Source organism: Sinocyclocheilus grahami, unplaced genomic scaffold (assembly GCF_001515645.1).
Source record: "Sinocyclocheilus grahami isolate Dianchi unplaced genomic scaffold, SAMN03320097.WGS_v1.1 scaffold20.1, whole genome shotgun sequence".
Taxonomy (NCBI): Eukaryota; Metazoa; Chordata; class Actinopteri; order Cypriniformes; family Cyprinidae; genus Sinocyclocheilus; species Sinocyclocheilus grahami.
Genome location: NW_015505199.1, coordinates 2107842 through 2122189, shown reverse-complemented (window position 1 = coordinate 2122189; position 14348 = coordinate 2107842). Strand labels below are relative to the sequence as shown.

At 36.7% G+C, this 14348-nt stretch overlaps 2 protein-coding genes across 2 annotated transcripts; one reads left to right on the top strand and one right to left on the bottom strand.

The window, feature by feature from the left end:
• Positions 1 to 3484: 3484 nt before the first annotated feature.
• stx10 (syntaxin 10) lies at positions 3485 to 7554 on the bottom strand. Its single transcript, XM_016239082.1, has 8 exons — positions 7467 to 7554; positions 6784 to 6953; positions 6346 to 6440; positions 6193 to 6255; positions 5995 to 6096; positions 5694 to 5800; positions 5470 to 5564; positions 3485 to 4568 (listed from the first exon to the last, which is right to left on the bottom strand). The coding sequence occupies exons 1-8, from the start codon at positions 7499 to 7501 to the stop codon at positions 4492 to 4494; spliced, it is 744 nt and encodes a 247-aa protein (XP_016094568.1). The 5' UTR covers positions 7502 to 7554; the 3' UTR covers positions 3485 to 4491.
• Positions 7555 to 11289: 3735 nt separating this feature from the next.
• On the top strand, positions 11290 to 11811 carry ier2b (immediate early response 2b). Its single transcript, XM_016239394.1, has one exon. It carries the CDS (start codon positions 11290 to 11292, stop codon positions 11809 to 11811), a length of 522 nt encoding a protein of 173 aa, XP_016094880.1.
• Positions 11812 to 14348: the final 2537 nt, after the last annotated feature.

Genomic DNA, 14348 nt, shown 5'->3' with positions numbered 1-14348 from the left:
TTAACATGACTTAATATATTTATCTGAATTTGACACTTTGCGTTTTGTATTTGAAACTTTATTTGATTATTAAGATCCCTTTACTCGTGTTTTTTCTTTTTCTTTCCTGTTCCATTTTCTATAGTGATTTGTAGAGAAAAATATGTAGGACTCTGCAAGAAGTCAAATGTGTTAAACCGAGCTGAGAGTGCTGTACTCTTATCAGTTGCTGAAGATATTATTAAAGTAAGTTGTGTGTGTTGCAAGAGAGAGGGAGCTTTATTTAAATCTGAAAAAGAACCTTTTGGTGAGTATGCATAGTTTAACTGTGAACTCATACCTTGTCATAGGAGTCTTCAACAGGGAGACGACAGTTTTTTTGTGTCGACTACAAAATAAAAAGCTAAAGATCAGCAAAATTTTTCTTTGTCCCTCCCACATTAAATTATATAAAATTAATGATATTTTTTTTATTTTTAATACAAGTATGCATGTGGTTATTTCTTATTTTAATGGCTTTGCAATATATACATAACATGTAAATACGTTAATATGGTAATATGCACATGTTATCGGCCAGGCTTAAAATCCTACACTCAATTTTATGCAATATGTAAAAAAAAAAAATCTGTTTTCTGTCTCTGTAAACAGCAAGGGGTGCTTGGCCTGAAAATAAGTTGAAGGCCCATGTCTTTGCACCTTGAGCTCCTTCTCTCTGCCTCACTGTTTCAATTGAGCACCGGGGAGTGATATATCTTTTTTTTTTTTTATTCTGTTTGATTTTTTATTCTGTTAGATTTTTTAAATTCTGTCTTGGAGCTGGTTCACAGTGCTTTTTTTTTTTTTTTTGAATTTAACTGCGCTGCTGTTTAACTTTTTCTAGGCAGATGTCTTTTAATGTTGTGATGCATCTCACTGCTTTTCCAGTGTCTTGTGCATGGAAGCTGCAGTTACAAAAAAAGTTGTTCGACTTTTAAGGCAAGACACCCCAGGTGAATGGTATAAATGTAAATCTTCACCGGTTGATTGTTTTGTGTTACAAGGTTTCAAATATCAAATGATGTAATTAAATATGCACTAGAACATAAATGTGAACATTGGATAAAGCCAGGTTCAAAATTTTTTGATTTTTGTTGAGATTTTTAGTTTTTAGAAAGGGGATTTTGGATATCTCTTTTTATCAGAAGACAGAAGAGGCGCATACGCAGGAAAAACAAAGACCGATGCAATCAAAAAGCCTCGGATGAAGACATACCTCTCCTAAACTGATATCTTGTACATTTGATCCTTTTAATAAGATGTCTTATCAACCTGTTAATCATATTTCACCTTTCCAACTTTCTCTCCTCCAGTATAAACACACCTCTCTCTTTTTCTCTGCTGCGGCCCGCCGCTCCATGTACTTCATCTTTCTGTGCGCTTCTGCGCTGCTGGCAACCTCAAAGACTTCAAAACATATATTGCTCTTTGTACATCCCTGCCCACCAGAGACCAATGCATGTGCGCACACACAAGCAGGTGTGTTGATCTACCTCCTGACACCGTCAGCCATACCTTCCTGGCCCCTGTGCCCTCATACAGGTCATGTGATGCAGGAGACCCCTTGAGGTGTTACGGGAAATAGATGTAAATGGGGCAACTTTGAATATGGAATGTGGTAGATTCATACCTCAGCAGGGGCCAGGGAGCTCTATCAGCATGGCTCTGGAGAGCATGTCTCTTGTGTGGCTGCAGGGATCCTGCAGCAATTGTTTTTCTGGTATAGATATATGAATATACATATATAAATACAAATCTATATATACTGACTGTACATTATACATAGAAACACTAATGAAGTTTGATTGTTAGTTGTGCATTCACAGCATGAGATGTTATTCCCCAGAAACCACTTTTTGGAAACAAATGCAGTAGCTTCTACTGATGTCAAAACCCCTCTGTATCCTTCACCCCACCCTGAGTACATGCTAGTGTTTCCTCTGTGTTCCAAGTGCCAATAACTTTGTGAATTCCTTTACTGTGACCCAACAAGAAAGAAAATTGCACATTAACTACTGTAAAAAAAATTAAAATAAACATGGAGAAAAGATGAAATACATCTTAATAAAAAGGTTTGTAACAAAGTAAAATCATTGTGGTTGGCTTTTGTTTTAAAGGAATTAAACATCCCAAAATTAAAATTTGCTGAAAATGTACTCGCCCTCAGGACATACAAGAGATGTCTCCACTGGAACAGATTTGGAGAAATGTAACACCAAGTCGCTTGCTCACCAGTGGATCCTCTGTAGTGAATGGGTGCCGTCAGAATGAGCAGCTGATAAAAACTTGAAAATAATGATGTTAGTGATGTTTTAAAGTTAAAACGCCTTGATGTATTTCTTACACAAACACAGCTTTTCACTTCACAAGACATTAATTGATGGATTGGAGTCATGTGGATTACGGTGATGCTTCCATCAGATGATTCATTATGACGGCACCCATTCACTGCAGAGGACTGGTTAGCAAGTGATATAATGCTACATTTCCCCAAATCCATTCCAAAGAAGAAACAAACTCATCTACATCTTTGATGTGTCGAGAATGAGTACATTTTCAGCTCATTTTCATTTTAGGATCTAGTTCAGTCATTTCAATGCAGCTTTCCAGATTTATATTTCATATTTATCTCTACTGTGAAATCATTATAATTATGTCATACCAGACTATTAAGTATTTTTATCTGAGAGCTGCTATAGTGTGATGCACATCATTTGAAAATAACCTGAGAAATGAAAAATGAAACTGCATGTCAAAGACATATACTTTAATCAGGAACCATTTAGATTTATCAAGATGCCAAATAAAGGCAAATGTTTTATATAATACAAATGCTTACAAAAACAAGTGACAAGGCCATTAGACTTTTGAAATGCATTCATTTATATATATAGGCAGCACTGAAAGACATTAATTTGTAAATAAAAGAAAATCAAATACGTACCAAATTTCCCTAAATGGGAATATAAGAGGTATTAAGTTTTAATACTTTGTTCCACATTTTAAGCAACAGTGAGTAATGACATTTTAAGGCTTACATTTTTCAAAAACTCTTATGCTTGGAGTTGAAGCTGACTTTCAGCTATTTATGGGTTTATATATTTAATCACATTACTAAATTATACTTGACAAAACAATACTGAAATGTGTCATTCAGTTGAAGCGGAAAGAGGAAAGCATTTATATTGAACATTATACATTCACCCACAGGCACGTAGTGTCCTTACACCCAGATCAGAGGGTACACTGGAAACAACTCATTGGCACAGAGGATTTGAGCACAAAATGTTCATTAATACACCCACAGACAGGCACAATTTTAGATCTCAGCTCAAGTTCGGGAATAGAAATATCAAGTAACGATCATTACTGTGGGGTCTGATCAGCTCTTTAGGGGATTCTGTCAGTTAACAGCTGCACTTTCAGAACATGCATCTTGCTGATTTGGACTGCAAATAAAAACAAATGACAAATATATTTTATATGGAGTAATGAGTATGGAATATCACTGTGGCATGCAGAAGGCATAACTGTCTACATGTCCAAATTATTCTACACATATCTCCACAGTAATATGAAACTTTACAGTCCCGTGTACCGTAATCTCAAAAGCAATGCATAAAATCATATTTTAAAATATGGGAAACCCAAATACTTACAAGAAGCACACAGCGCATCTATGAAGATTCATGAAAAGTGCAGATGATCTTTTCTGCAAGCTGACTCAAATGATGCAATAAATGTCAGATTTATCCATAAAGGAAGAACAAATGGCATAAAATGCCAATGACAACCTCAAGGTTTGACTTTGCTTTAAAAACTATTTAAATAATCCTACATTTCTGGGCATAATTTTAGTGTATAATTTCCTATGCACACCATCATAGGTTGTTTGATGGTGGTCTCACCAGTTACAGATGTTTTTATAGTGACTGTTACAGCTCTAGAGGGCGCTATGAACCTGCTTTACTCATACTTCTTGTTATTGGTTGATTCAGATTTCTTTAAATAACAAAATCTAAACTGTTTTACATAATTGGTGAACCATTAGCACACATACTGTCAACCTCTTTCATGGGCATTTATAATGTACACAATTACTGTACTGTTTTAAGAATTAAACATATAAAAATATAATAAGGCAATATCAAATTCCTCATCCCCACTTACACTCTGTACCACAATAAAACATAAGAAATACAATAACTGTTAACTTCCATCTCAGCACCAGTGAAATTCTGGAATAGGCCTTGCCAAGGACAAGGAGTCCAATCCAAAAGCAGTGAGGGAGAGTGAGACGCTGAGAGCCAGAAGATGTATGCGTTAGATGAATTCAAAAAGACGAGGAAAGACTATAAAAATAACTGAACTCTTTCTCACAAAGATAACGGAAGCTGAGGTGGAAGAGTCATGGTGAAATTCTGTCTTCCTCTGTGAGCTTCTGGCATGATGGAGGCCCAAGAAGAGTCCAGTTTAAATAGCAAAGAACAGAATGAGCACCACAATCAGTATGATTACAAGAACTCCAATAGCACACCATTGTCTCCGACCTGCAACACACAAAAGCACAAGTCAATATATCACACCATCTCACACTCATTTCTTAAATCTTGCAGAATTAAGCAAAATAAAGAAAAAAGCTTGCAAAAACAATAAATGTGAAACTGTTTGGGTGGGTTTGAGAAATCATAAATTCATCAGATTTATAAAATGACACACTACCATGTGAAAGTTTGGGAGATTTTTTCCATTAAGATATTTTTTTTAAAAAATAAATAAATAAATAAATAAATATATATATATATATATATATATATATATATAGCATACTTTTATTCAACAAAGGCACATTAAATTGATCCAACAGTGATAGTACTGTAGATACTTTTACACTGATATAAAAAAAATAAAAATAAAACAAATCTAATAAATGCTGCTCTTTTGAACTTTCTACTCATCAAGGAATCCGGAAAATGTATAATGGTTTCCACAAAAATACTGAGCAGCTGTGGTTAACATTGATAATAAGAAACGTTTCTCGAGCACCAGATCGGCATATAAGAATGATTTCAGAAGAATCATGTGACTCTAAAGACTGGAATAATGACTGCTGAAAATTCAGCTTTGCCAACACAGAAATACATATTTTAAAATATATTGAAAAATAAGAGTTATTTTAAGTAATAATAATATTTAATAATATGACGGTTTTTTGATCATATAAATGCAGACTTGGTGAGCATAACAGACTTCTTTCAAAACATTAAAAAAAAATCTTACAACCCCAAATTTAAAAAAGCGTATAATTAAAATATTTAAAAATATATACATGTTAGCTTCAAACTTAGAATAAATAAATATATTTTTTAAATCACCCAAATTTGCTAAAAATTATTCAAAAACACGAGAAAACAAGTAGAGGAACACACAATAAGTAGTAAAAGCACTCACTGCTGGTCATGTGTGAAACTTTCTCCATTTTCTTCAACACTGAGTCCATTCTGGAACTGCTCTGGTCCATCTCCTCGTTAAACTCACCGAGCATACTGGGACAAAAAGCACATATATTAACAGAAGTAGACATTGATTATAATACAAATCCTGCGTTTCTAATACAAACCCGGTGTTTCTAACTGTTCATTCTTTAATATCATGTGTTTGTTTTTTTTGCTCACACTGCCTGTTCATCCAGCTCATCTCCTATCCTGCTGGACATGTCCTTCAGGACACGGATACTGCCTGTGACCAGCTCCAACTGCTCATCCTGGTCCTGCATGATCAGCTGCAAGCAAAGACAATTGAGGAAACTTACGACATAAAACGAAGATAAGATTCAAAATTGTGGTATTAAGCATGTGATCTGCTTTGCACATGTTCTTGTTTTCTGTAAGGCTTATAAGATGGAATACTATCTGCTGGTTAAGAAAAAATATATTCTCAATGAAAAAAGGCATGTTTTGACCTCCTGTATTTTACCTGCTGCTGTTCCTGTTGCTCCTGAATGTATCTGGAGTTTGCAGACACCAGGTGAGGCTCCAGACCGGCATAACGATCCTTTGCTGTGGCCCCCAGCAGAGCCTGTCAGACAGGGACCCCGTGCTAATGTCACTAGCACATGTGACCATATAAATTCATTCAGAGTCATTCCAGTTTAATAGTGAATGAATCACTGACCTGTTTGTTTTTCTTCTCTGCTTGAGCCACAGCTGAGGGACTAGAGAGCTGCTCCTTCATCAGCTACGTACAGATACACATTCATACAAACGAAAATACTAGGACTCCATCATAAAATGAAATAAGAATAGAAAATAAGAGAGGGATCGATACCTGCACGGTTTTCCGCGTTTGCACCACAAAGTCTCGCCTTTCCTGGAGTTCATGTTCTTCTAAACGGAACTTTCCAGGGTTTGCCTCCACAATACCTGATGCAGTCAAGGACTATTAAGGGATCTGCATATATGCAATGATATTTCACAATATTACCGTTTTTACTGTATTTTTAACCAGCAGCCTTGGTGAGCATTAAGAGCCTTCTTTCAAGGACAATTAAAAAATCACACCAACTCAAAACTTTTGACATTAGTGTATGTCTTTTTTCAAAATGCTTGCTTTCGTATCTTCCTTTCTGTAGACTGCAGTCTTTTGGCACCTCCATCTCCCTTTTGCTATGCGTACCTATGAAGGCATCAAGGTACAAAGTATCTGTGTACCACTCTACTAAGGATGTTTCAAGGCATCATAGGCCTTTGGTTTATGGCAGGATACTGATGGTTTCATGTAGGTCCTCTAGGTCCCAGTCGATGGCCCTCAGGCAGTTTCGAAGTTCATTGGTGCTCCAGTCCAGCTCATCGCGGCTGACGGGGGTCTCTTCCTGCAGCAGCTCCTCCCAGCGCTCAAACAGCCCCTGTGCTTTGGACAGGGCCTTCTGCACCTCTCTGCCAGAGATATGAGTAAACTGTGAAACCCCTTCTACTTGAAAGGAATGACAGCTGTTTATCAACATTAAACAACCTCTATAAGCACTATGCCAGTGGTAGTTACTGTCAATGCTGGGGTTATCAAACACGTTTTTCATACAATGAACATTTGATTTATTTGCGTTGTACATTAAGTGAATTGCAGAGACAAACTCAAAACACATGCAACATAAATCAGTGTGTGTGTACACTTCTGTCAACACAAGTCATCCATCTAAACGTCTCTGGCTTTTTGTAGACTTAATTTAACCTTCCAGATTTCTAAAACGCAACGAGAAACACAGCTATATTTCAGCTTGTTATTACATGAAGGCTGTTTATCAGTATAGTGTGACATTAACTGGGGCTACAGGTAGTGATGAAGATGCTTCACTTAGCTTTAACTTAGCCTGTCAGTATCAAACCCGTGTCATTTCGACAAAGGCGGAAGACAGACATTAAGACGGGGAAGAGAAAGATAACTTTTCTTACCCTTTAACCACGAAAAAAGGATCCTCCATCGACATATTAGCCCCTTAGCTTCAGGAGCTGTGTGAAGCCAACTGCAGGATGGCTTGTGTAAAACATTTTCGCACGTACGAGTTTTCAAAATAAAAGTCCATTAACGCGGTTAGAATGGTTAGAATGCACAGTATATATTGTATCTCTTGACTGTTGAGACATAAAACAAAGATGTTCCACAACTTTATCAGACTTTATTATTGTTACTAAAATTATTTTTAAAAAGCAAAATGTTTGCTTAGAAAATATTCGGAGCTATCAAATTTAGTAACACTTCTTATTACAATATACCATTTAATTTGATTTGATCACAATATGTACTGAGTAATATTAGTTAACAACAATCACTTACTATAGGGTTAGTGTTAGGTTTATGGTTAGTTGCTTGTAATTTTGCATAATGATTGGTAATGAAATGAGTAAATATTGCTATAGTTTAAGTAAATGTAATGTGTAGTAAAGTTAAAAATAAAGTGTCATTTTTAAATAATCCAGCTGCCTTATTATTAATATTTATTTGTTTATTTCATTTCATAAAAAGGACTATACATCACTGATAAAAATTTGACTATAGAAAATTGTCAAATAAAGTTTTCTGCATTTAATCACATTCTTTTTAAGTAGTCGTTATTAACCAACACATTTAATGTGTTATATTTCATGAGCTAGTATACTAAAATTAGACTAAAGCTGACACTGGGTCTAAAGCTCTAACTGAGCAAAAATGCAATATATACATTTTCTATTACATATTTTTTAAATTTCCATATTTGTAATGAAACTATGTGCTTAAAGTCTAATGATCCTATTTTTTATTTTGTTCTAGAAAATATGAATCTCTAAATCTTAAAAACATAAATCGCCCTATGAGCACAAGCACACATTTCTTGACTTGTACATAAAATAAAATGAATGCAATTGTTTTGAGTAACTTGTTAGGCCAAACTAACAATAATTTGTAATAACAATCTCTAATTTTGTAGAGGAATAATGTGCAGTCTTTGAATAATCTGTCGAGAAGACAAAGCAGTTGATATTTGGATTAGTTTCATGATGCATTACCTAATCTGTGACTCTCTCAATAAGTAATGAAATGTCATATTTTTAGCATTGTTTGTCACTCATTTCCATAAAAGGGCTGTTAGCACACCTCATATTTGGATTAGTTTCATGATGCATTACCTAATCTGTGACTCTCTCAATAAGTAGAAATGTCATATTTTTAGCATTGTTTGTCACTCATTTCCATAAAAGGGCTGTTAGCACACCTTTGCTGCAGTCCTGACCTGATTCATAATTAATTCGGTTATGTAACTGGCCTAGATTTGCTTGACGCTTAGGGCATAAACATGCCAAGCTAAAGACAAGTTGGTGTGTGACATGAATTTTTGTGATAGGTGTGTTAAACCGTTTAAAGGATTCCCATATGTCTTTCCATGCCAGCTAAAGGGGTTAAATCCTTGTCGCCTAGTCGCCTCTCCTTCCTTTACTTTTAGTAACACTATTCTCCTTCACTTCCTTCCCCACCTCACACACTCACCCTTTCCTTCCCGTCTCCTGTCTTCCTCCCTCTCCACACTGTTTCCTGTTCACACACAGATATTCACACACTCTCTCCACCTCCTGTTAAAAGTCTGGCTGTAGTTGTCAAGGCCACATTTTTGTCCTCACAAGCATAGTGAGACATGGTTAAAATAGATTTTTAGGTTGAAAACATGTTTGGCCTTAAATAGAATAATGTCAACAGCTTTATTTGAGGGTTAGGGTTTAGCAAATATCATTACGTGCGTATGAAAACCATTAAGAATATGAGGTGACCTCATTAATATAATGAAACCAATGTGTGTGTGTGTGTGTGTGATCACAGCTACAAAGAATGCTTATGGAAATCAAGGGTGGAACTAATTGGAGGCCTGATCACATGGAATGCGGTTTGTCAGAGAACAGTAATAAGGGCGCTATTTTTTTACAAGCAGTGGCTTGAAGGTCCTCTTGATTAGTCACTCTGTTTACAATACAGATTTGCCCTAGTGTTTTAATAAAATCATCTGTTTCTCTCTATAAACACACATTCCCAAACAAGACTACTATCCACGCTGAACAATAAATCAAAATAATCAGAATGAGATTTACTGCCAAGTATGCTTAAACACAAGGATTTTGCGTTAATATAGGCTACAACTAGACAAATACAGTATATAGGCTACAATAAAAAAGACAGACAAAATAATAACATTATGTTTTTGCTACACGTTCATAACTTTAAACGCAATTCTTAGTCCAAAAAGCCCTGGTGCACATGCACAAAAATTTCGTAATTTCGACATAGCTCGGTAAGCCCTTTCTATAAAAAGAAGGTGTATTTGCAGTGAGTGACAGCTGCCATCTGACCTCAATCGCTTCGCTTCCTAGTTACGCTAACGTGAAGGGGAGGGGCTGTTGGACCGGTGACAAGTCCATATATGGTGCGTGGTGACATCATCACTGCAGCGGCGGGCACGTCACGGCTTTTCCACCGACGGATGTTCCAAATATGGCGATTAAACGTGCCTTTGAGCAAACAGCCAAACACGCTTCCAAAGAACTGTAAACACTGGGGGCAGATTGATAAACCTCCCAACAGAAATGTTTTCAAGTCGAGTTTGTTTAATAAGTCCGATGAAAAGATATCACGAATATAAATGAATAAATAACAAAATAAAACGTGAATACAAATATAAACAAAGAATAAAAAAACAACAACAGTCTCTAAAATTATGCACTTAGAGCGTAGAGCATTGCCATTATGTTGAGTTGCCAGATTACGTTAAAAAGCAGCTTTTTTAATTTATTTTTTTTACCTTTTATTACCTTTTTTTTCTTTAATAAGGTCTCTTATGTTTTTGGCTTCAGTGATTATTCTGAGTAAGATTAAAAATTATTTTATTTCATTAACTTATATTTTTGCCCAAATTTCACATTCATGAAAGCACTCGGAATTAGTGCTCTGCATTTAACCCATTCAAAGTGCACACGCACAGCAGCGAACACACACACACACACACACACACACGGAGCAGTGGGCAGCCATTTAGGGGGAGCAGTTGGGGGTTCGGTGCTCCTTGCTCAAGGGCACCGAAGTCATGGTATTGAAGGTGGAGAGAGAGCTGTACAGTCACCTACAATCCCTGCCAGTACAACCCACAACCTTTGGGTCCGACTCTCTAACCATTAGGCCACGACTTCCCAATGCAAGTCCAATGCAAGTTTACTTAAAAAAACACCTAAATTTATGGTTTTGTGGACTGAAGTAAGTCCACAACTCTTGTCTTGGTAAATAAAAAAAATGCACTAAAGCACTAAAATTACTATAAAAACTGGACATAAATAAAAACTAAAACAGAAATACAAATAAATTAACCCTAACTAGTAACATAAAAATGTAAATGAAAACAACAACTACAATACTACAAAAGTACATAATAACACTGAATTTAATAACATGAATTGAATGCATGTCATTTTTTATTTTATGTTATACAAGTCGAGAGTGGCGTATAATATATGGACATGGCAACACAGATATAAACGTTGACTTGATACTTCAGTACTGTGCCAATATGACGTATGTTGACCAGGGAGGGGCGTGTTTATACACCCAGGGGAGTGGAAACTCTTTATGTCACCAGAGCCGAGCGCACATAAAACACCGCCCTGAGAGGAGAAAACTTTTAGTTTTGCAATCCGCTGTGAAGACCTTAAAGCGCAGAGGTTTAAAAATAGAAAAGAAATATTCTGCTACATTGTAAACACAATGGACGTCGAGGCCAAGAGAATCATGGCTCTTTCTATTAGTAAACTGTATTCATTAAGGACGCAGCGCGGGGGACTGAGTCTTCACCGGGGTCTCCTGCTCTCCATGACCATGAGAGCCGCTCGGGACATCTACCACACCGCGCAGCTGCTCAGAGACGCGGAGGAGGAGCAGGTCGTCCCCTGCGTTCCCGACGCGGCCATAGAGGAGCTCATGGAGATAAGTAAAGACTCTCCTCAGACTTCAACTCCTAAGGAGGTCGCAATGAAACCTCAAGAACCCAAAGAGACTCTGGAAGACGACAAGGAGAACCGATGCGCTTCTGAACGGCACTCCAGGAAGCGCCGTTGTAAGACGGCGGTCGAGCCTGACTTTCTACCTCTGAAGGAGGCAAAAATGGACACGGATGAGGAGAAGCAACATCTCCAGGGGGAGGTTTTGAGGACTAATAATGGAAACAGCTGTCGCCAGGCTGAAACTCTGACCGCCTTCCCAACAAATCGAGCCATCGTGGCGTGTTGAGCAAGATGCGCGTTGGATCTTTCCGAGAATCGATTTCCCTCGATGGGAATTTCCTGGACAAACTGGTTCAGAACGGACCAGTTATGCAGCTCGACACCTGTGCGGCCGGCTCAGCTCGCCATATGAGCTCCACGAAAGGCCAGGATCAGCAGGAATACAGGACAGGTGGTGGATACTGCTATCGCAAGCGCAATGGAACCACCAGAGCTGCTTCTTTGTTCAGTGAGAGGAGTCAGATGACTCTGTTCACTCACTGGTTTGAACTGGGAACGGAGGCTCTGCTGTCTTCTATCCAAGTCTATGAACTGTACAACCTCAAATAAGAGCAATGCAGATGGTGTATGAGACAAAACACATGCTGCGTGATACTTGAAAATGTCTTTGCCAAAACGTGTTAAATGTCACTGTTGCACTGATTAATTGCACAGAAGAATATGTATTGATAATATTAATTTAAGAAGGACTTGATGGACTGATATCATATGAACCCGATTTCAGTGTTCACTGGTTGCAATAAACATGCAAATGTTTAAAAATCATCCTGTTGTACAGATTTCATTTAAAAAACAGAAACATCTCAAGCTCTGGATGACTAGATTTTGGACTACTCTTTGTGGGACAAAAAAATCTTATTGAAGTTATATTTCCCGACATCTTTTAACCAATATAGTGCCTTGATTTCCCAGCTTTTTTTCCTTTATAAAAATATTTGAATAAAGATTACTCTTATAAAGAGCAATTATTAGTCAATGAAGAGTTGAGGCTAACTAGAAATATTCAGATAAAGTATGGAATGTTTCATGATTTCAAGATAGTTTTTAAAATTTAAGTTTCATATAAATTTATATACAAGTTTTCAAGACCATATAGGAACTCTGTCATGAATAAGTAAGAGGTATTAATTCAGATCATGTTTGTAATACCTGACTACAACTTAGGTTACTCATCATCAGTAATGCTTATCTCACGCGGACCCTTAACCCAATCTTTTCATAAAAGTACAGCTCATTTTCTGTCACTCCTGAGTAGGCGATGAAAAGGCAACAGCTGGAAACACTATGGTAAAGTGTAATTTCCCTTCATTAGTCAGCAAGATCTGTCGGAACATGTCCATGAGTCAGGAAATTCACTTTTCCCTTGAACACACACAAACATTTTGGCTAGTAGCCAGCGTCAGACTTTATAATCGTCAAGCTTGAAGTCCCAGTTCAACTGGCAGCAGTACACCATTCGAGACTGACATCAGTAGAGCTCAATGAGAAATAATTAATGCAAGAGAGTGAAACTAGAGTCTACAGGCCTCAGAGCATGAATTTTAATCACTTCTTTATATAGTATATTACTGTGTTTCAGGCTCTGGTGGTTTTGTGGAACCTTAAATAAGATGTTTGTAATGTTTTCTTTTAAAGCAACTAAATGTGTTTCAAAGATTCAGAGGGACACAAAAGCATGTGAATAGGCTTCATATTCAAATGACCAGCATGAGTAAGTATGAATCATCGCTCTGATTGTAAATGTGGGTTCTGGGGGTGGATCTGCATAGGTGCGCAAGAAATCTCAGGTAGGAGGTTTTGGCGCCAGGAGTCTGTTGAGCAGACAGGAAGTGACATTTTTAGGTGGAGATCAAATCAAATGAATCCTCAGCTGGGAAACTGCAGTGAGATAATTACTCAGGATGATTAATCACCGAAACCCAGTTGAATTCAGATTGTGGGAAATGAATCTGCTTGTTGTGGGCATGTGTGACCATGAATGTAAACCTCAAACAGGTTTCTGATACAATACTGTTTCCTCCAGGGTGGTCTTGATGTGGGGTTTTCACGTCTATAAACAGACAAACGAGGAGGAGGAAGGGGGGGGGGGGGGTTATGGTGATTTTGGCCTAATAATGTCATAATGATCGACTAATATTAAAAGCATGCCTAATTAACATTTTTCAATTACCAACATAATAATTATTGTTATTATCAACAATAAAAATAATAATAAAGCATTGCAACAATTCAAGCTTTCATCAAGTTAATCTATTTAAAGAAAAAAATTAATATATATACAATTTATGAGATACATACATTTATAATGTACTATTTTTTATAAGACTAATATAATGGACATATATAACCATCCAAAATTTGGTCCTACATTAGCTTTAGTATCATCTAATATAATTAAATTGAACTATTATTATTATTTTTTAGCTTAATGAGATATTTTCATCTTTATTCAATGTTTATTGCTAGGAAAACACATTGATCAGGAATTAAATGTCTAACATTTTGGTAACAGGCTTGAATACAATATATTTTTAATGTAAAATATATTGTTAGACTTCTTGAGATGGACAAACTACATTTTCTGAGGGTTAAACAGCTCCTGTCTGTGACCATGTGTTAAAAAAAATCACATAATATGCCCTTCTCTGCTTTATGGTGACTAACAGTTGACTTACAGAGGAAGTCTCTATGAGGGTGTTTAGATGCACAGTCAGTAATTAATTGTTTCCGGGGACACTTGTACTTGGGATTTAACATGGAGCC